Below are 23,913 nucleotides of genomic sequence, written 5' to 3'. Positions count from 1 at the left end.
CAAACGGTCAGATTATCTGCAACACTTTTCCAGTCTACAGTTGTGCCATTCACACTCATTCACAGCTATTTGCAGCTCTATCACGCATCTATCTAACCCAGCACAGGAGCTATTTGGCCTGGTTCCATAAACCTACATAGTAATGTAGTTTAGCAATAAAATCTCCGAGATTTAAGGCTTTGGCACATCAGATAAGTTTGTTTTTCCATTTATTCCTACATTAACCACATTGGTTGGCTCCTGATACAAATATAAACGGCTCATTCTGCGGCAATGAAAAACAACTCATATACATTATACATTTGCTGTCATTCATATTCATTATCTGTCACTAATCTAAGCCAAATTTTACAAACTGGACCTTTAATCACGCAGCACTGGGTGTTCGAGATAATAAAAGAGGGTTTTAAGAAATTCACCTCCGAATAATTTGCAATTTCTTGCCGTTTATTTGTGTTGCCGTGTCACACTCAGCATTTATAATAACACATATTTCAGGTGAAGCATTTCACTGACGGCAGCTTTAGCTCTACTCAGATGGGATTAGTTTTACATGGAGAGGTGGGGTAAAGTAATTATTACCGGAGCTTCTCTGTAATTTCCGTCCCGTCCAAATGTGCCTCGTCAGTAACCATTACCGGACGACGTCAGAAAAAGATTATGGTGACTTTCCCCTTGGGTAAAAAGGTCAGTAAAAATGTGCCCAGGGTCATACTAATCCCGAGGGACCATACCAGCTGCAAAAATGTGCATTAATATTACGTCATATCCTGTTTATAAGTATATTTTTGCAGATCTTTAAGCATGGAGCGGCTGGACAAGTCTGTGGCACACAAAGAACACCATTCTGAACTAAAAAAACACTTGTCAGAGGCACAGGACTTCTGATTCTGGGTATAATTGCATCAGCACCTCTTCCCAAACGGTAGACACAGCGCCTTCTCCCTTGTCCGGGTTCGTATATTAGCTGTTGTCTGCCCCATGTAAAACTAAATGGGTGCAGCAGCAATATGCCGCCATATCATGGAGACATGGAGATTCACAGAGTGATTCAGGGAGGTGCACAAACACACACAGATACTACACAGGTCGTGTGAGGGTGGTACTGTACCTTGATTGGCTTCATGGTGGGAGATGGTGGTGGTGATGGTGATGGTGGTGGTGGTGGCGGTGGTGGGTTTAGGGGTGGTGGTGGGAGCATCTGGATGAGAGGACAAATACATGACAAACACATGGTGGGTGAATAAAAAAAAAAAAGACGAGTATAAAAGCCATGAAGATAAAGCAAAGTCTCTGTGATGGTATCGCCGTTTGATGCATGACTGTGTGTGTTAGAGAGAGTTAAAGGTCGTGAAGGCTGTAGAGGTTTTTGATGAACTAGTTGGACGGCGGCGCATTAAATACAGTAGATGACACCACAACATATAATCCTGTCTCGGAGCGACTAAGCTGATCAAAGATCGTGTTGGGAACTCTTCGCTTTTTGGTCTGTTCACAGGGTACAAAGCGCCCGTGACACGAGATACTTAACGATGCTAGCGAGCACATGGTTGTTAGAAGTGATTAAGTGTCTAATGAGTAACACTGGTGCTCGTGTTGTACTTATGCTGTCATTGATATGCAGTCAACCATCTTGACAAACAAGCGTGCCTGTGCATTCTTAATATCTCCGAGGAGGAGAGTGCAAAGTCGAAGACATGGCAGCAACAACATCAAAAAAACTAAATCTTGACGTAGAAACTCGAACACGATGACACGACAAATGGCGGCAGGCAAAAACAAAGGCACGGGAATAACATGGACAAATGCTGCAGTTTGCATGAGGACAATACGGGTCTGTATAAACAGGAACAAGTGAAGGAAAGTCTGCAAAAAGTTTTCTATAGCTTCAGCTTTTATCCAGGGTCTTGAGAGCCCGAACACATTATTTCTGGAACAAGGGTCCCAGAGTGAGAAAGTCTTGCATGTTCTCGTATAAGATCAATACGCAACCTCTGTTGCTCTTGCATTCACTGTTGCCATCTTTGCTGTTGTCTCCTTTTTCTTGTGTTTGGAGTTTGTACGCCACACACAAGCTCTATGCACATGCCACTTCTCTTCTGTGACACATAAAGACATGGCAATATAAGATTGAACAAGGAAAGTTTGGTTTCCTAAGTGTTGTCATGTTCAGCATTGAACAAAAATGTCATTTGACATTGAACCTTCGACCACTAAAGTCTATTCATCCTTGTTTCGACGGGTGTTTGCAGACGTACATGTCCATCCTTTGATGGACTGAAGTAAGATGTCTTAAAGAACCAGTATGTAAGGCATGGTGCCAGCTGCCATGAAAATACCACAGCCAACCAAGTGGTATAGTGCAAACATCTGGATACCTGTTGCCCAATGCTATCCATAAGTGTACAGTGACCTTAAAGACATGAAAAGCTCTCCTTTGTTCTTGTAGAACATGAACATACAATTTTCAGTTTCACCAAAAACCAAACACATCAGGAGCTAATCAGTGATTTAAAACTTAAAAAATATTCTGTTTCAGTTTCTGTTAATAGAAACCGCCTACATCCTTCATGGGAATGCTTGCTAATTATATTTGAAAATGTGTTTTGTGATGTCACAGTGACCTTTGACCGCCAAACTCTAATGAGCTTATCCTTGAGTCAAAGTGAAAATTTGCACCAAATTTGAAAAGATTCCCCCCGAGGTGCTGGCGAAAAATCGCATTTGAAAAGAATGGGACGGACAAAACACACTTTGGAAAACACGACGCCTCCAGCAACGGCTGTCGCAAGTGCAGAGGCATAGAAATAAAAATAAACTAAACAAAAAGCATCAAGCTGTGTCCATTTTTCCTCCCACAGCTTTCCCCCTTTTACTTCATTAGCTGGGTTAGACTCCCCACCCTGACAATGACCAGGGGGAGATATCAAAAGTGACATTTTCCCTTTTGAAGTGGCAGGGCTGCACTGCTATGAGGCCGCCGGCAATGCTGCTTGGTTAGAAACCTCCCATGCTGCTCTGATTGCCAGGGAAAAGGGCTGAAAAACCTGTTGGGGTTATTAAAAGCTGCTGAAAAAAATAAGTAATGTCTGGCTGTCGATAAGGAGAGAGGCCGGTATACACTTTAATGAAATAAGGTGTTATAAGAAGGTGAGGAAAGGAAATGCGTATGGACAGAAAGCAGGGAGGAGAGGGAATTCGAGGAGGCAGAAGAGACGCCGCTTTAACTAGCTGCAAACTCAATCTATGTTACATTTCACTGAGAGTAACAGAAAACGCTGCAGCGGTAGAAAACACCATATCAACATGAGGCGCTCAAAACTGCTGCTGCTGTTGTATTTTTGCATTTAATTTAGGAGAAAGTAAATAATTGTAGTTTATAAGCATGCATCCTTCAGAGGATGGGGTTTCCTCCATCTATACGGACGAGAGCTTCATTACAGACAGATATCGCGATGTGCCGTGACATGGTCGCCTTCCAATATATTGATTATCACAGAATCACTGTATCATATCATGTGGTACCCTGTGATTCCCACCCCGACTAGTTAGCCTCTCAATTCTCCAAATGCACTCTCCAAAGGATCTGGCCCTAGAATGTGGACACACCTAATGTGACAAACTGACAACACATGCAGCAACAGCCGGAGGAAAACCGGCAGCTAATGTGAGGCTGGAGATAACCTATGTCTTTATGATTGTCAACAAATCCCAAGAAAAGACCAGAACAATAACAAATTGATCATGTTGACATATATTGTCTGTTTAGCCCAAGCCCATCTGATTGTATCTCTCTATAAAAGACAGAGAAACACAACAGCAAATAAATCAATGAGCCACAATGTGGCACTGTATGACATCTCCATTTCCAGAATCATAACCACTTTGGTTTATGTTGAGGTTTTTCCCACATGTACTCTCCCGCTGCTGCAAATCCACCAATATGTGAATCAAAACTGAATTAATATCTGGCTGGAAATATACCCAAATAAATGACCTGTTTGCTTCCGTTTGAGTAATGCTTCCCAAAAACTACAGCCACTGCCCAGCTGTATTAGTATATTACTAAATCTGTATTAAACATGAAGCTGTGTGTCCCATTTTTAAAGATTCATGTCCTTGCCGCAATGAATAGGCTCGGGACTGAGTGCGTCAGACATTGTAGGGAGGCGATAAAGTATTGAAGGATGAACAAATACAGCACACTGGCTCTTTTCAATGGACTTATTGACAAAGGAGAAACATACAAAATGACACCGGCATCAGCCTTATCCTTCAAACTGACTGATCAGAAAATACTGTGAAAAACACATTCAGGGAACCGAGCTTAAAAAAACATTCATCACTGAAAAATCAGCAACTATAAGAGGTGTTCATCCAAAGTCACATTAAAGAGATAATTACAGTCATCCTGCTGTTGATATTTTCCCTTCCTTTGAGTACAGTAGTTGTTTTTCATTTAAATGTACTCTTCCCTGCGGGCGTTAAATGTTCATATTTGCCTCAAAAGTAATTGTTGGTTTCGAGAAATCATCATTTCACCTGAAGAAAGGCGAATCAAATAATGCAGATACAAGACTGAGAAGACCTTGTAGCCTCTCAGAACTCTGCCTGAAGCAAATATAAAAAAAAATGCAAATTTCGGCTTTCGGGTGATGTGAATCCACAGTCAAGACTCCTCTGATGTACAGTATGTTTTTAATCTATCAACAATCGGGCTCTTTTAAAAAAACAACCTTGACAAATACAAAAGGCTATAGAGAGCAATGTGGAGACAAAGGCGGGGAGGGATGATCCATTGGGAAGTCAGCTGGCAGATGAAGCTGGAGATGATGAGTTTCACACATGCTTGAGAGCCAACAAACTCCAGCTCGGGGGTGGTGCTGTCTAATTGGTTTTATCCCATCATGAACAGTGAGAGTCCAGCAGATGTTTGAGATCATCAGTGTCAACAACTCATTAAAAACTTAACATGGAGGGGGAAAAAAAAAAGATTAAAAAAGAAAGATTGGCGATAGTATCTGATTATAAAGTACTCCCCCCTACTTCCTTTTTCTCGTGGATCGTCGATGTGATGTATCAAAGGACAGTGGAGCTCATTGACTTTCAAATGTGACAGGCGGAATGTGTTTTTTTTCCTCCCACTGACTCGCAGGGCCTTGTTTACTGATGAGGTTTATGAACCAGGGTTTCTATTCTAAATGGATGGAACAAGATTTCAAGAAGCTCCGAGATGCAGGTGCAGGGAGTGAAAGACATCCCCGATTGTGTCCCGCTGTCTTTTTTAACACCCATAATCAAAAAAACAAACAATATTAGAGGGGGGGATTTATCTTTTTAATCTGGCTTCATAAAACTTGCTCAGAGTTAACAAAGATGGCGGAATGATGGGATTCCACAAGCAGCAAGAACAGAATCCAACGCAATCTAACTTCAATATCTGGTTTATTATTACATGCTTTTATTGTCTAATTGTTGTCAGAAAGTTGGATTATATTTTGCCTATTCTTTCTGTTGTCACCTGGAAATGAAGACTCTCTATTGACCAATCAATGGATTGCAGTGTGTCGAGCTTCGGACAGAAAAAGTGGGACACAGCGGTTTTGGTTCCCTTTGCAGCATTTGACAGTCTAAATGCAAATAACTGCATAACCTAGAGAGGGGAAGCCAACGGTATTGCTTGGTGGAAACGGGGTTTGACACAGTTTTGTTTATTTTATCAACTTTTATTCATTGTTATAGTTCTGATACCAATCAAGTCTTTTTGGTTTAGCCCCATTTGTTTAATAAAAGGGTCTGAACATTGGGTGAGAGTTACGGTACAACCTGGAGGGTCACGCAGTCACACTTTACTTTGCCCGTGGCCCAGTTTAGAGTCTCAAATGAATCTAATTGTGTTTGAACTGCGTGCGAAAGCAGCCGATCCATGCAGACCAGATGGAAACATCAAAGGCAGACGAAACGAGGCAAAGAAAACAACAGTTCCATGTCGAGAGAAACAAATACCTGTCAGAAATGTTTCAACATTATTATGCTCATAAGTGCCATCACCACTGAGTTATTCTGCCTGTGGATGTATGATAGCATTAGTCATACTGGTGTAGGAGTGGAGTGTCTGTTAGATGCTGCCCGTTGGAAATGTCTGACCTCATGAAAGAGTTTTTTTTCCTGCTTTGTTTGCTTTTATTTGCTTTATTTGCTTATTGGTGCTCTGTCATTATATTCATAGAGCACTCGTTAGTCTTCCCACACTCGGTGGGTCCACCCACCCTTTCTTCGGTTATCTCTTTGTATATTTTTCTTGCCCTTCTGTTGTTTATTTAGTTTTTCAGTAGTCCGTTTGTACCCTGCGAGTATCCAGAGCCAGGCGCGGTTGCACGGTGCATCTCTATAAGACCTCATCCTTCAGTGTTTGCCCGATTGCTCCGTCTGACAGTACAGTAAATCGCAACAGCCACAGTCTATTTGCGCCGAGTCTGTTTTTGACCCGCCGTGGTTTCCTTTCCCGCTCCGTGCTTATGCTCTTGTTTTCCTGAGCCTCAGATAAAACCACTTGCTCGATCTGCCATCAGGCCACGTTCAGCTCAGTCCGCGTCTGTAACCCTGTTTGGATTCAGCTGCAGTCTGCCTCTCCTGCTCAGTCACATCTGCCATTCCCAGTCCGACTCTGCCAGTCTTCCAGACTCCCCTGCTCCGCTTCATCGAACCCATTACCAGCCTGCCACTCCGCCTGGACTTCTCAGCTCTTGCCCCATCATCCGAGTCCTTTTTCATGTTTGCAATAAATTACCTTTTAAACTTCTGCCTAACAGGTCTATATTTTGCACTTTGGGGCTCATAAGGGAACAGAATATAAGATAACCACTTTTAAGTGGTTTCCTTATTTCCAGCCTAATGTGGACCCGTGCTTTTCTGCCGGTGTCACATTTATGATTTGATCTCGGAATCTCTTTGTTCATTTGCTCTTTCATCATTAACCAGCGCAAACCAAAACGCCTCTGGACAGACACACACACACACACACCAAAATCACAGCAACACAATGTGAGACGTGTGATGCCATGATTGGAGCCAGTTGGTACAATAAACTTTTGATAATTGTTGTCACTGGCACAGTGCATGTGTCTTTCTAATCAGCAAACACTGTACGTGCAGTTAATCATTCTACTTTTGGAGAAAACCCACAGTCTAGTTTGTTTCATGCTGTCACAACAGTGGATAGATGAGAGGCCTCGCTCACTCCTTTATCAGCAGCAGCCATCTTGCTTATTTTATGTCAGTAGTTTTTATCAAATCCAGCATTTTGAATAACTTGAAGAAGTGACCAGCCACCTTTGAAACTTCAGGTTTGTCCTCTGCAAGCTATGATTGTGTCCAACTGCCTCACTGGATGAGTGGATTAAGGTATACAGTAGGTAATGGATGGATGGAGTAATTAGTAAACTAGTTTAAACCTGAAAGTGACCTCATAATAAAGTCTGGTTCAAAGATTGTTTGTGACCAAGCTTTAGGATTTGAATCTTCCAGTCTGTCAGGGACAACACGTTTCTTCAAATGACGTCACTCAGTGTTTGTCCATGTGAGATTTAAAGGTGCATCCAGGTAAATTCAGATCCCACAGACAGGATGCACAAACCACCTTGCGAATAGCGGTTGGTTTGAAAGTGATGAGTTACTTTTCCTCCTCATAACACTGCAATTTCCCTTCCACTCAAGTGCAATTACAGGAACCGCAGAAGCACTTGCAAATGAGACGTTTCAGGACACTTTGCACCTACGGAAAGACGCGCTGGATGCCACTCAGAGAAGCAACAGTGATTTCGGAAAGATATTCCCGCGAGTTTTAATGGAGGAGAAGTGTAAAGCGCGGAGGAAGTTGGACGACTATGAGCAACAGGGTCACTGAACACTTTGCTCGTGTGCAATAAAGCCCTGTGCTGCTGAAGGAGCAGGGAGGAGGAGAACTCGGTTATTGGGTAAGCGTCAGCTTATAAACAACTTAAAACCCCTCGGCGCTGGGTCTCACTCGACCGTGAGAGGAAAACCCTGATGGTTGTGTTTTCTTACCCTGTGAAGTAAGAGCTGCAGTGAGAGTTAGAGCACCACAGACTGCATTCTTTCTTTCTTTTTCTTTTTTTTTCCTCCTCCTGTTAACATTGTTAGTGTCAGCCAGGCCTGTGGTGTTCTCCATCACTTAGGGTCACAATACTGGAGAATCAGATGTATTAGAGAAGATGCCGGCCCCGGCTGCATTTGTTCTGGCTGTCGAGCAGGAGGGGAAGCTGGGGGTGGAAGTGCCATGCAGGCTTCATCATTAAGTTACAGAGTTTTAATGTATAAGTTAAGAAATAAACTTTCTCAGACACCACAATCGAAATGTGATACATTTTATGACTTTTATCTTATATATATATATATATATATAACTTTTGATTGACATTTTTTACAGGGTTTGAAAAGGGCTTTCAACCTTTATATGATTAGAGTTTTGGACACGATTGTATCTGGAGATATGGATAACTTCATAAGCCTAATATTTGTGACTTAGGACTCTAGACCACGGACAAATGGGCCATATCATTGCCTTTTATTGTGCGGTCATGTTTGACTTACCACGGAAATGTAATTTTTAAACCTGGCAGAAAACCTTACTGGATGCGATTTATTGTGCAGATATTTTGGGGGGTACATTTTTTGTATCAGACTGTACAAGAAATTCACATACCGCTCCGTCTCTAGGTGTCGCCACAACGGATGAGCCACATATTTATTTTGGCAGAGGGACTTTTTTTACTTCCTGACACAACCCTCACATTTATCTGGGACCAGATGTGGTCCCCCATGCCTGAGGTCAATTTAGAGGGTCCAGTTAACAATGAGCAATGGGGACTGGGTACTTTGCTTGACCTGGTGGAGACTCAAACCAGTAACCCTCCGGTTACAAGCCCATTTCCCTTCCATTCATCCATGGGCTGTCCGTACCTACAGGAGGACAGTCGCTGTCCAGTGTCATTTCAATTTCATTACTTTTATGAGGTTATTTTTTATGTCGGAAAGAAATCCCTGCCTTGACATTAAGAATGACAGAAAGTACATGTATATTAAGTATATGGATATTATTGAGAATTAGTGTAATGTTAAAAGTACAGAATGCAACAAGTGCGCTTTTCCAAGAGTCTCCAAACTCTGCTTTACAAATTGGGTTTATGTCATTGAAGCTACGTATTTGCCTGTTTGGAAACATGGCAGTGCAAAATGGCAGCCTATGTGAGGCAAGACCCTTGTCTCAAGTACATATGAGAGGCTTATTCTAAGGCTACAAAATCCAAATGATTTGTATTTTAAAGTGATTATACACATATGCAATCATACCTATGGGTAGTATATGCAGTTCCTGCCAATAAATCCTCATAAATGAGTTCAGCGTCTTCATCTCACCTGGAATTTTACTGCCAGTTTGATTTCGATGCTTTCACAGCAGCCTAAAGTGTCCTGAGAACAAAACTTGTGTTTTTATATTACTACTGTGTGTGGGTTTCTTCATTGGATGTGTGTCTTTTTTTCTATTTGAAGCGCCTGTGTAGGTAAGCAGGGATGGGATCTATTTATGGTGTGGTGTGTGTGTGTGTGTGTGTGTGTGTGGAGGGGGGTCTGAAACATAATGTGAGAATCATCAGTCACAACATCCTGTCTTCGCATTAGCAAGGCGAAGGTTCGGCATGGTGTTCTGCTGAATTACTGTGGACATTAGCAATGTGGGGGCCACAGACACATCAAAGTCATCAAAAGACTCGCTCTAAAAGGATGGAGGCCCTGTGTGGTTTTAATGGTGTGGTTCGTGTGAGGCTTTCAGTCGTCCACGTGTTGCATTACTGTGTTTATCTTTGTGTTTTCTCTCGCCGTGGGGGTTGTGTGGGTAGATGAGAGAGGGGATACTTGCAGCCACATTATGGAGGTTTGGTGTTAAGGCCTGAGAACAGAGATGTACAGAAAGCCTGCTACAATCACGTGTGAGGTGTACGTGTATGAATCATGCAACTTTGAAGGTAAAAGAGTTGCAAGTGTTCCGGTGTGTGTTGTAATTGATCTAGTTGTGTCAAGATATTACATCATTAACCTGAAACCTTTATTTACTTTAATTTAGGACGCTTTAATGGAAATGGAATGGAACGGAAATTGAATACACTACCCAAAAGTATATTTGTACAAGTATATCACCACTTTAAAAAAAAAAAAAAGTTTTGTTTACATAGTTTTACGGAAGCCGCCGTTGTGTGTCTACAGCAGCCCTGACGGACTTGTGTTTTGTATCTTGAAGCCAGAACTTGCTGTGCAAACAAATGTCAATGGCTTTGCTCGCATAAACCAGCAAAGAGGAGGAGGAGGCTCATCTCTGCCTTCTGTAAACACATCAGGGAATGACAATGGCATTTTCATGCCACGCAGTAAGTCTTGTTTTATTTTTGTGGAGTAAGCTTCCACTTCTAAATGCGCGCTCTGGGTAGTTTGTCCGTTTGGGCTCCTCGAAACGTGACGATGCAAGACGTTATTTAGAATACTTAATAAACCCTCTTCAGTGATACACACTGGATGTTTAACCCGAATCTAACCTTAAACACATGTCTTTTACCTTAAAATGTGTTGATCTTCTGTTCATCTTCATGCAATGAGCAACAGATTTACTGTCTATTCCCTCAAAATGAGCAATACCTTAACATATTTAAATCTCATCTTAACTGCACTTGATTCTTCCTCCAAAAAAAGTCTATTGAATCTTTAGTTGAAGTAAGTTTTTATGACACAGCTCCCAAAAGAGCCACTGGTGTCTGTGTTGGTGTCAGATAGAAATCTGTATTGCCAGCATCATTGTACTTTCTGTTTCCCTTAAATATAATGTGTACTGTCCTGGTGCTACTTTGTATAATGCCTGTGGAGAGACGTTGTCGATGTGGATGTATTGTGACGGGAAGGTTTGGACAGGATTTGGGCAGCTTATCTTCAACCCCAGCACGAACAAAACAGCAAGGCACAATTGCACTTGTCAGCAGCACTTTGGAGGATCAGTGCGTCTGCAAAATAACTCAGTGGAGAATTCTTGATGGATGGCCATACACAGTGCACAATGGTTTAAAATTAACAAAAGATCACGAACGGATCAGACTGCGCATAGCTGCTACATATTAATCAGAAAATGCCTTGTAAGTGTCCCTAGACTGTGAATAATAAGGCTGTGCTCCCGGTGGATGAACTTTTCCCTGTAAGTAAAGACTATCCATAAACAAAAAGTGCTTTCTAACATTACTTTAGATCAGACTGAGGGCAATATATTGTAAAAATGTGTATTTTATGGATTATTTCTTTTGTATCAGGTTCTGTAATGGCTCCTACTGAGATAAAAAACCGGGATATAGACACAGACTGCACTGCACTGTTAGTTTAAACTAAGAGCTCTAATATACCAGGTGGCAGTAAGCCGTTTTCGTGAAGTGCCACAGTACCGCAGTTGTTTTATTGCACTCATCATTAGCACATCAACTCTGTCTGCTGTAAATAACATCCATTCAGCTGGTGTCCGTTAGGCATTCAGCAATCCCTTCCACTCCCCTACATAGAAAGTACTCGGTTCACTCACTGCTAATTTCTCTGTGGGATCGGGGTGTCCCAAAAGTGATAGTAAAGTCATTTTGGCCGGGGAAAATGAGCACATTAGAGTCTAATGCTCTGCTCAGGGGGGGGAAATATAACTGGTATCAACAGCACAAAAGCATATTGAGATAATGTTTATGAGGGTGTGAGGATTCCACGGAGAGAAGGAAAAGAGGAAGCTCGGTCAATGTGGAAGCCACAGAAAAGGAGGTGTCTGGCAAAGGCTGGCGGGAAGCAGGTTAGGGAACGACTCTTAAGCTTGTGGGAAGAACCAATATTTGTCAACAAAATGTACGAGTGTAACTTAATCACCAGCTGAGTTCTTGCTCCAACACACACCACAATAAACATGGTGCACACTGTGTTGTGGTTCGTCGAGGATTTTCGGGGAGTTTACTTTTACATGAATAGTCTAATAAGATGCCGTTTGCTATGATGATCGTGTTTTTGGAACGTTTGACCTCCAGCAGTATGTAATAAAGGCTAATGCTGCATATAAATCCATCCATCCATTATCTATAGCACTTATCTTTCGAGGTTCACAAGGTGAACCGGAGCTAATCGCAGCTGACACTGGGCGAGAAGCAGGGCATTACACGGCCAAAATATGGAGACAAACAACCATTCACACCCACCACAGTCACACCTCCAGTTAGACGAGGTTAAATCCACACTACAGTGTTTTCATTTAAATATGGTGTCTTCACATTAACACAGTTTCAGTCAGTGATTAGAAGTAATCTAAAAAACGGGGCACACAAACAGGAGGCTGATTCTTTCCTCTGCCGTTGTGTGCTTGGTTTCAGATGGGATGACTCAGAGGAGACAACGGCTATGAAAAGTAAGTGCAGGTATTTCTAGGTGAAAGTGAATCTAGTTCACAGCTGATAGTCGCAGTGCAGGCGATCAAAAAAAACCCAAAAAAACAACTATCAAGAAGTGAAATTGTGTCTGTTTCTGCCCATGCAGACTGAAATGCACCAAAAACGCCAGGCTTGTTTGACAGCAGGTGTGTTTGGAGCAGAATTTATGTATCTCCACATGAAAATAGACAAGTATGGATGTAGCCTTAGTATCTCAACTTAACCGAACCCAATCTGCGTATCTTTGGCTGCCAAAGAACCCTGGAATAACCCCACACAAACATGGGGAGAACTTTACACAGACAGTCAAACCAGGCAAGGTAAATGTTTGGTTTCAATCACCCGGAACAATCTTCCCTAAAAATGTCTGTGTATTGTATAAATTGTTCATGTATGGACTCAGCCCTGCTGATCTGAGATGAAACATGGTGTCAACTTTTAACACATTCAAACATCGCAGAAACTAACTGCACATACGGGACATGATCACCTCTTTGGAAGAGTGTGCATCTAAAATGAGGAAGGAAAGAGAGGGAAAGAGGATAGAGAAACTATAAGAGGTCAAACTTCATACCATAGACGTAGAGGATGTAGTCGTCGAAAGACTCCCCCACCGAATTGGACGCCACGCAGCGGTAGGTCCCGTTGTAGGACTTGTTTAAGTTTTCGATGTAAAGATCGCCACCGGTGATGACGGCGTGGGATGGAACGTCGTCATCCACCTTCACCCAGTTCACCCGCTGGGGCCTGAAAAGTAGAGCAGCAGATGCAACAGTAAAGATTGAGCCGTTCAAAAAAAAAAGAAAAGTCTAAAGTGCTGTTAGTGGTTTCTAATGGATGCCATGTTCAGTGCACACCATAATAAACAGCATATAAATATTTCAAGCCTTTCACTCTACATCCAAAGGCTGATTTAAAACCATCTTTATTAATTTCGAGGCCTATTCCCTCAATGCAGGACACATCTGTTTGAGGGTCCAGCTGTTTACTCTGGGAAAAAAAAAGGCTAATCATAGAGCTAGAATATAAAAAGAAGACATGACATCGTTCTCTTTGTTTAGAGTTAAAAGCAACAATAACTGTGCGGTCGCTTTGTCTTGAAATTACAGGCTTTCCATTCTTGTGTTGCTTGGGAGCATTTCTGTGTAGGTGGGCCCCCACCGAGTGTTTGTGTTTGTTCTGTTTTGTACCCTGACGGAGTTTTACAGAGGGACAGATTCCATTTTTATGACAATGAGCTCAGAGCGACCAGAGTCACAGAGGGTGAAGAGAAAAAGGAAAAAAAGACAAAACACTCCGATTTCGCTGCTGCAACTTCCAATGGCCACCACCAGCTACTGTTATTTCCCCTGAGCATGAGCTGATGATGGTGTCTCTCTCTCTCTCTCTCTCTCTCTCTCTCTCTAGTTGCATTTTGTTGTGGTGTTTTAACTTGCTTCCCTTCATTTGAAAACATTTGCTGTGGAGGGAGCAAAGCAAACAGTGAGGGGGTAACAACAAAAAACACACATGAGAATACTAAAGAAAAAAAAAAGGGAAATAGCAGTTGGAGTTCAATAGCCAAGACAAACAAACAACTGTGTTTAATGGCTGTGGTGCAAGGTTTGAAAGAGAAAGACTACAATGGGTAATCACAGTGTTATCCACGTTAAACAAAATGTATATAAATGATATATACATATATTTATACTGTATATACATATACACATATACATAAAAGAGATTATGAGATTGCATGAGACCTCAAAAATAGCTTCTATAGGTGGACTGGAAGTAGAGAGAAGGTAAAAGTGAATCCAGAGGAGAGAGAGAGAGATAGACGGAGATAGACGAAAGAGGCAAGATGGGGCTGCAAGGAGAGGAGAAGGGCAGGCGTCTAGAATACAAATGGCTGCCTGCAGCCGGGGCCCCCAGTGCTATCTGCTGGTAATGACTGCACAACTCTCAGCAGCTCTAATGAAAATGACTTCCAATTCCCGGCTCACTGTATTGATTGTGTTTTCATCTTTATAAAATGGGGTAGTACGCTTGTCTCAATGCCAAGAATGAAAACCGTGGGGGGGCTGACAGGGAGAAGAATTTAGAAGTACATGGTGTACAGTGTACGTGTGCGCGAGCGTGTGTGTGTGTGTGTGTGTTTTTGCATGTGTTTGTACTTGTTTGTACCCTTCAGAGAATCATACAGAGTTTTAGACCCTTGAAATGAGAAAACTTCCTGCAAAGTGAGATTAGATTTTCAATTTGGCGGAAGTTTGGGTCAAGTTTAAAACCCAAGTCTGCATCCAGCAGACCCAGACCCCACCCACTATTCATTCATTCATTCATTCATTCGCTACCATTTATGAGAGTGTCACAGGGGAGACTGCAGCTAATCCCTGCTGACAAAGAGTGAAAGGCGGAATGACGGAAGGAGTCCCTGAACAGGTCACAAGCCGATCACGAGGAGTTTCCAGGCATGAAATCTGTCCAGAGACTTATGTCCAGACATTCTTCACAGTTTGAAAACAGTAAGACGTTGTCAGGTGCGACGCGTTCACATGACCAGCAGGATCTTTGCTACTGGGTGGTCCATGTCTAGAAGCAGCTATACAGGAACAAACCAGTCCAACCGAGAATCAAATTTAGATTCTCCAATTCACAGAGAAACTAAACCTACATGTCTTTGGATGGAGTGGAAACCCACACATGCACGCAGAAGAGCCCCCGGACTAACAGCTACACCACTGTGCCGCTCTAAAGACAAACAGCCACCATTAAAGCGTAGCACAAATAATTCTTGCCACAAAGCCATTTGACACAATTCTTTCCTGAAAATCAAGGGTGGAATACCTTTCCATTTTGGCTCAGAAAGTGGCTCTAACGTGACAAATGAAATCGCTGACAGGATAAATGTTCCGAGGCAACAATTTGTGAATAACCAAACTAATAAAACATTATTATCACGTCATCTGTCACATAAGAACCTGGGGGGTTTTATTCTCTTTGATTTCAGGAACAAAAGCACTTGGGTTTAAGTGAAGGGAAAGTTTATACTTGTGTTTCTGATGTATCCATCAAGCTTTTAGATTAACATCTTTTTATTTCGTGGATTAGGCCTTGGTAACACCTGTTGGTACCATTGCTGTTTCTCATGTAATATTCATGACTTCAGCTGTATCCGATGATTTCTTTGTTCTGTTCAAACTCGTACCTGCTTTGTCAACAGACTAATATGATTGATATCTACAACAGCAAGTGTATTGATGTTTGGATGGTTTGACAGTTCGGCTGCCTGAAAGCTCCCACACCTTTACCCACCCCTGCTCGTTTTAATGGCTTCATTTGCACCCCATTACATCTCATTCCACAAAGACCTGTCACCTAAACAAACCGACACCTGTGTTTACACATGAATAACAGCCTGGTGAGTGACAAGCAAGTGCCTTTTCACACGCAGGACTCAGCCATTTCAAATAAATGATCAACACTGATACAGACGGAACCACAAACAGTCTTTTTAACTTGAATCCATCAACATAGTCTGACAAAATCTCCCTAGATATTTTAGCACCCATCACAAAAAAGACACTCTATTCATGCTAATTCAACTGTCGTTGTGCTAAATCTGTACCTAGCGCATATTAGAGCCCAGTCCTCTATTATTAATACCCTTTCCTGCACTCCATCCGCTTTTTAAAAAAACTGGTAATTAAACACCTGCTCTTAATATCACGCCATAATTCTAATGTATTTCATAATTATACATCAGTTTCAAATTTCCTCTTTGAAAGTCCGGGAAAAGAAAATAGAAACCGTTCAATTACGTGATTATGTATCCAGTGATGGTACTTTCGCACAGTTTGGCCTCAGGTCTTTCTGTAACATTCATCGCAGGTGCAGATTCCCCTCCGCGCCGTGCTTTTGTATCCATTGGCAACAGTTTAATCCACCAGCTGATCTCATTACTCTGATGAGAAGTGACACCTGCAAACACCTAACTCCCCAAATTCATATAACAGATTTAAGCTTCTGCTGGTATTTGATCCGTTTGGTTGCTCGTCGTACTTTAAACCGAACCCCTGTCTTTGATTTTCCAACACTCTCTGGTAGCAGAGAGGTGTAGCAGGGAATTGTTTCACACATAAAGCTGTCTCTGTGTTATGTTCAGGAATATCCCATGTTTTTAAACAAATAAAAAAACAACAAAGGGCCAAAGATAGAGTCTTGGGGTACACCACCTGCAAAAAGGGGCCACGGATAGATGGTGTATTAATACTGATCTGTCATTAGATAAAAGTCAGGAACTCATCACTGGTTTTACCTGAAACTTAAGTGAAACACGTATACACTTTGAAACCTGTATCTGTTTAAATCACAGAAAACAAATATACACTAAACTAGTCACCAGTGGTAATGTAGTGACTTATATAGTACATAAAAATGAGTTGACCATAAAGAAACTAAAAACACTGTACCTTTCGAGGCAGTGATAGAGGCTAAAGAAACTCCTTGAGCAGCTGGGCGACAAACACTTTTATATCATTTTATTTCTCCTTAAAGAAAGAAAGAAACAAAAAGAAAAAAAAAAGTTCCTACACTTTTCGGGAGATGATTCAGCGCTGACATTATTAGGAATGTCAGAGACACAGCTCGTGGAGGAGTCGCATGAAATTAAACTGTAACTGCTTCTGAAGATGAACAGTGAGTTCTCTCTCTCACACACACTATATATATATATATATCTCTTCTTTTCTGCAGAGTCTTTTATATCTGGGACTTGCATCACCTTTTCACCAGAATGAGGAGATTTTTTTTAACAACTTAAAAGGTACAGTGTAACCCAGCGATGGTCTGGTGGCCTGAACTGAAATGACTACAGTGTTATTGTGAATTTCAACAGACTGGTACTTTAATAATAAGTGCTTTTTTTATTCTTTTCCCTTTGCAAAATTCCTTTTCCTGTCAGGTTTTATATTTTATACAACTACAGTGACTGATTCCATGATGTTTGACAGGAAGCACTTCATCTCAATCCCTTTGCACATGAATATTTAAGCTTTTTGTTGTGAATAATTACAATAAGAATATTTCAACTTGCCAGAATGATGTGAGTCACACTAATTTCAAATCTTTGCATCAGGTGTTTTATTTCATCCGACACCTGGAGTGAGTGACTAATGGTTTGCTTTGTATGTAATCCCACCTCTTTCAGGCTGATGATACATGTGGTGTATTTTTATAAACACAAAGACTTTTTTTTACTTTCTTTACCACAGTGGATAGTCAAGGGGTTTGGTGAGAGTTAAGTGTATAAATCTCCCTTTTCTGTCCAAGTTCTGGGAATGCATCGATGTGCTTGTTTACATTCAGTTCAACTCACTGCTGCCAAACTTTAATGTTCACCTCTTCTCGGCAGCAGTGCAAGGAAAAGAGTGAAGGACACATTTTCACACAGCAACCCAATGAGACAGATGAACACACCAAGGAATACAGTCAGGATATGTGCATGAATATATAAATGTGCATCTGTGAGCAGGTAGGTTTGCTTTCCCTCCCTGTGGGCATTTTTAATTGGTAAAACTGTGTGTGTGTGTGTGTGTGTGTGTGTGTGTGTGCGTGCACTTCATACTGGGGTTTGCCTTTGGCCTGACACGTCAGTTCCAAGTTCTCTCCTTCCCTGGTCAGACCCTGAGGAAATTCCACCACAATCTTGACCTCCGGTTTGTCTGGGAGAGGGAGAAAGAGGGAAAGATTTAAATGCGAGGAAAATATGACTGACAAAGACTCACCTATTGTTTTATTTACCTTCGACATCCATGTTTGTTTTGCACGGATGAACCCTAATGGATTCCAGACTCACAACTTCGTGAATATTTTATATATATTTTTTTTTTGGCTTCCCATTTTGCAGAAGATACCTCGGCTGAGCTTCATGCACCGCGCGGATGACAAAACATGTTTAAATGTTCTTCATGCGTGTTCTAATCCCTTCATGACTGTGTGTATCCCAGCCCTGCTTGAAAGAGATCAAGCTCGTCCATAGTAATTAGCTTGACGCAGAAACAGTGAGGCTTTGCAGGTCAGGTTCAGCTTCAGTACAGATCCCCTGAGTAGCATTAGCTGATGCTAATCTGCTAACTGTTCTGCTCGTATTATTACTCAGTTGATATGGTCGTATCGGCTCCATCCGCAGTTCGTTCAGCTACTTGTTTTGGTGTAACTGCGAGTAAATGAGTGATTCGACAATCTCAGCACCTGTCAGACGATAGTTAATAGGATTCAGAATTGTATAATCAACAAAGTACTTCAGTCACTGGCCTCTAGGGTCAATGGCCTCCAGTGAAGAGGGTGGATATATCAAGAGATACAGCCACAGAACCAACAAACACGATTTTTTTACTATCGATATTTCGGTTCAAGATGGCGGCGCGCACTGGTGCTGCGGCTTTTAGCTCTCCGACTTGGTGCGCCTTTTTATTAGTTTTCTTATGTTTATTTTTTGAATTATGTTGGGCTAAAGTTACTTTTAGTCGCCAGGAACTTATCGACCTCGGCCTGAGGTACAACTTGGCTGTTACCGACGAATATCGGCGAACACACAACATCCCGGAGGATATAGTGAGATCGCCGGGATCCCCGTGGATGGTCAGCCCGCCTAGCAAGCGGAGGAGGCGGCGAAGAGAGAGGAAACAGAAGCGGGGATGCCGGTCGGGCTCGGATGCTAAGCTACGTAAACAACCATACAGGCCAGCATTACCGAGCCTTTTCCTCTCAAACGCCAGATCCATAACCCACAAAATGGACGAGTTGGAACTACAGACAGCCACGACGAGCTTTGTACGGAACTGCAGTGTTATTTTCATCACGGAGACGTGGCTTCACCCGCTGATCCCCGACGCTGCAGTCCAGCTAGCGGACCGCACGCTACATCGGCAGGACAGGAACAAAGACTCGGGTAAGAGCAGAGGAGGGGGGCTGTGTGTTTATGTGCATAACGAGTGGTGTGGCAGCAGCAGGATCATTGACACACACTGTTCTCCTGATATAGAGGTTCTGGCAGTCTCGTGCAGACCTTTTTATCTCCCGAGGGAGTTCACTGTGGTCATTGTGGTAGCTGTTTACATCCCACCAGATGCTAACGTTAGCACAGCCCTCAGCCTTCTGCTTGCCATCATCAACAAACAGCAGCTTGCACACCCTGATGGAGTCCTTGTTGTTGCTGGTGATTTCAACAAAGCATGTTTAAAGACTGTGTTACCCAAATTCGTTCAGTTTGTGAAGTTTGCCACCAGAGGGGATAGTACGTTGGACCATGTTTACTCCAACATAAAACATGCATACAAAGCTACTCCCCTCCCCCACCTGGCTGGATCTGACCACCTCTGCATGTCCCTCACCCCCACTTACACCCCCCTGCTGAGGAAGACAAAGCCTCAAACAAAGACAATAAAAACTTGGCCAGAGGGAGCCCTCTCTCAACTACAGGACTGCTTCTCCACCACTCTATGGGATTTATTCTCAAGCCACAACCTCCAGGAGTACACAGACACTGTACTCTGCTACATAAAAAACTGTATTGACACTGTCACCGTCAACAAAAGGGTCAGGGTTTTTCCAAATCAAAAACCCTGGATGAACAGCAAAGTGCAGTCCCTCTTAAAAAGCCGAAACGCCGCCTTCAAGTCAGGGGACAGGGCCCTGTACAGCGTTGCCAGGTCAGACCTGAAGAGAGGAATCAGGGAGGCCAAGGCGGCATATAAGAGGAAAATTGAGGACCATTTCGCTGTGAATGATCCCAGAAGAATGTGGCAGGGAATAAATCACATAACAAACTACAGAAGCAGTAACCAGGCGACTGCTAGGACTGATGCCTCGCTGGCAGAGGAACTAAACAGCTTCTTTGCCCGCTTTGAGACAGACAGGCCCTCAGCAGCCACAGCACTCCCACCCCTCCCCAGCACTGGCATGATGACACTTCAGGAGCATGAAGTGAGACATGTGCTGAGGACTGTGAACCCCAGGAAGGCGGCTGGCCCCGATGGAATACCCGGCAAGGTACTCAAAGCTTGTGCCGACCAACTGACTGGAGTCTTCACAAACATATTCAACCTGTCCCTGGCGCAGGCCATCATCCCACCCTGCCTCAAAACCTCCACATTAATTCCCGTTCCCAAGAAGACAGCAGTGCACAGCCTCAACGACTACAGACCTGTTGCACTTACGCCTGTAGTCATGAAGTGCTTTGAGAGGCTGGTCTCCCAGCACATCAGGGCCTGTCTGTCTCCCACATTAGACCCACACCAGTTTGCCTACAGGGCAAACCGATCCACGGAGGACGCTATCACTATAGCGCTCCACGCCGCGCTGAGTCACCTGGAGCACCGGGGGAGCTATGTCAGAATGCTCTTCCTGGACTTCAGCTCAGCCTTCAACCACATCCTACCGGAGATCCTGGTGCAGAAGCTCTCACACCTGGGTCTCTCCAACCAAACCTGCCTTTGGATTAAGGACTTCCTGTCAGATCGTCCTCAGTCAGTCAGACTTGGTCCACACCTCTCCAGCACCATCACACTCAGCACCGGCTCCCCACAAGGATGTGTATTGAGCCCCCTCCTCTTTACTCTCTACACACACGACTGCTCCCCGACCCATCTCTCAAACAGCATCATAAAGTTTGCGGATGATACCACCGTAGTCGGGCTCATTTCAGATGGAGACGAGTCTGACTACAGAGATGAGGTCAACAGACTAACAGCGTGGTGTTCAGTTAATAACCTCAAACTAAACACCACTAAAACAAAAGAAATAATACTGGACTTCAGAAAGGACAGAGCGGCCCCGACCCCACTGCACATAAATGGGGACTTAGTGGAAAGAGTCCACTCCATCAGGTTTCTGGGTGTGCAGATATCTGACGACCTCTCCTGGACTGTCAACACCACGGCGGTGGTAAAGAAGGCCCAGCAGCGTCTCCACTTCCTGAGAGTGCTCAGGAGAAACAACCTGGAGGAGAGGCTGCTTGTAACCTTCTACAACGCCACCATTGAGAGCATCCTTACGTACTGCATTACAGCGTGGTTCGCAGGGTGCTCTGAAGCAGACAGGAGAGCGCTACAGAGGATCATAAACACAGCCCAGAGGATCACGGGGTGCTCTCTGCCTAACCTGGAGACTATTGCCAGCTCTCGCTACCGAAGCAGAGCTGGAAATATCATCAAGGACTCCTTCCACCCAGCTAACCAGCTGTTCCACCTGTTACCCTCGGGCAGGCGGTACAGATCCCACAGAAGCAGGACTAACAGGCTCAGGGATAGCTTCTTTCCCAGAGCCATCAGAGAACTAAATAAATAAACGAAAGCAAATACATTCATTCATAGGGAAACACCACTGGAAAGTGCAATAGTCTGATGTTTCAGTCACTTTGTCCTTGCTGCTATATTTTGTCATCTTGCTGCTATATTTTGTCATCTTGCTGCTATATTTTGTCATCTTTGTAAATGTCATAGTCATAGTTTCTGGAAAAATGTAAACAACATTTTCATATTCTTATTTTATTGTTAATATTTTTATTTTTCTCTTTTTAAAATTGTTATTTATATATTGTATTTTGCACCAAGGGAGTGGCACCCAAATTTCGTTGTCCACAAAATAACGACAATAAAGGCTATTCTATTCTATTCTATTCTATTCTATTCATAAAGGCTATTCTATTCTAGGGTCAATGGCCTCCAGTGAAGAGGGTGGATATATCAAGAGATACAGCCACAGAACCAACAAACACGATTTTTGCAGATACATGAAACATGGCCTGCAGGCAATCAATGTAACTGATCAGCTAGAAACAAGAAAACATCCAACCCTCAAATCTTGTCCCTTGTCTATACAATTTCCATATTCACAAACAGAATCTAGTCTCTGGAGCTATGGTAGTTGGCATCATGCAACACTCAGAACCAAACCACCATTCTGCCAGGAAGCCACTTTTGTATGAATCCATAGACCATGCAACACGTATACCAGACAATTATGTCAAGTAACTGGACTCAGAAGAATGATGGCAAATGGAAGTACATTATAGTGGATCATGAAAAGATGCCTAAAGACGAGGATAGATCACTGACGCCTAACGCCTAACCTTCAAAATGCCCATCTGGACTTTCCTTTGCTTATTTTAACCATAAAAAGACCAGAGAATGTCCTGTAGTTAAGTGCTTTTGGCCATTTTTCAAGAATAACGTCCAATAGCTGGCAGTTATTTACAATTTACTGCATGTTAAAATACTTTAACAATTAAAAATGAGGACAAACAAAAAGGCAAAAACTGATTTTGCATGTTAAATTTGAAATTTGAACAGTGTAAAACCTATTTACAATAACATTTTTGAGTCTCTCAATGTGCAAAAAATGGAAACTATGCACAGACGTTTTTACAACTCTCTCCTCTCTGGTGACAAAGACGCTGATTCTCTGGACTTCCTGCAACAGCACGAGTGACATTACTGCACTAACCACATGTTGCCTTTGTCGCGCACAAAATGTTGCGTAACTACGGTAAAGCAAAGTGCGAAGTTGTGCAAACATGTCATCAGCGATACGCTTGGTGTTGAAGAGTTAAGCTGGGTTAAGACCCAAAAATATTTGTCTGGTCTGGGTCATTCAAAAAAAAAACCCCAAAAAACAGAATAAAAATAGAACAGTCATTTTTCTGACTGCCTTGACCTCGACCTGCTCCTCCAGTGCTTCAAATCACTCCTGAGGTGTGTTGGGCTAACCGTAGGCATATCATTGATGGAATTTTCAAATCGACCTGGCACCAGAGTACAAGCACAAGCTTTGGGGGAATGAGAGACATGGTGAAGTGCGGCTACCACAGGCTCTAAACGCGTACACGGCTGTTACTTGATAAAGTTGAAACGTACAAGAAAGACAACGCTGCCGCAGATCTGCAGAGCAAGCCGGAACGGAAATGCGAGAATGTTGTTTTGACAGGTAATTGACGTGCTTTGACTCTCGCGGCTGAGCTGTACTCCTATTGTTACCGGGCCGTTGACTGTTGCTGGTGTTATCAAAGGCTTTTTCATCTTGGTGTGGCAGACGATCGTTGATTGTGGACAGAAAGCTCGCGTTTAATACGGGGCTGAGTGATTCGGGTCGGAAAAAGTTGTGATTTTTCTGACATGTATTGAAGCCGTTGAAGTCTTCTATATTTACTGTGTTGTAGATTTAATACTAGATGGGGAATGACCATGAGATACCATCAAATACTTATACGTACAATCATGCAAGAATAAGAATATTTTCAATCACTTTCACTTTACAATCGCATTTTATTTGCTCGCCTGATGCTTTTAAATACCTTGCATTCATTTTGTCTGTGTATTTTCCTTAAGGGCGGTGGTAGATCAGTGGTTGTGGGGGTCATCTT

General features: G+C 42.8%; 1 protein-coding gene across 5 annotated transcripts in view; it reads right to left on the bottom strand.

The window, feature by feature from the left end:
* Nucleotides 1-23,913, bottom strand: part of cadm1a (cell adhesion molecule 1a) — a 370,896-nt gene that overhangs the window by 37,329 nt on the left and 309,654 nt on the right. For 3 of the 5 annotated variants that reach the window (XM_058627224.1, XM_058627227.1, XM_058627226.1), the window contains 3 exons: nt 18,118-18,214; nt 13,084-13,256; nt 1,112-1,201 (listed from right to left, as the gene is read on the bottom strand). In XM_058627224.1, coding sequence (XP_058483207.1) covers nt 1,112-1,201; nt 13,084-13,256; nt 18,118-18,214 — 360 coding nt within the window. The remainder of the gene's footprint in view (nt 1-1,111; nt 1,202-13,083; nt 13,257-18,117; nt 18,215-23,913) is intronic. The other 2 variants (XM_058627228.1, XM_058627229.1) reach the window with 1 other exon arrangement.

The sequence above is a fragment of the Solea solea genome, chromosome 4 (assembly GCF_958295425.1).
Source record: "Solea solea chromosome 4, fSolSol10.1, whole genome shotgun sequence".
NCBI classification, from domain to species: domain Eukaryota; kingdom Metazoa; phylum Chordata; class Actinopteri; order Pleuronectiformes; family Soleidae; genus Solea; species Solea solea.
This window is presented reverse-complemented; position numbering and strand designations above follow the sequence as displayed.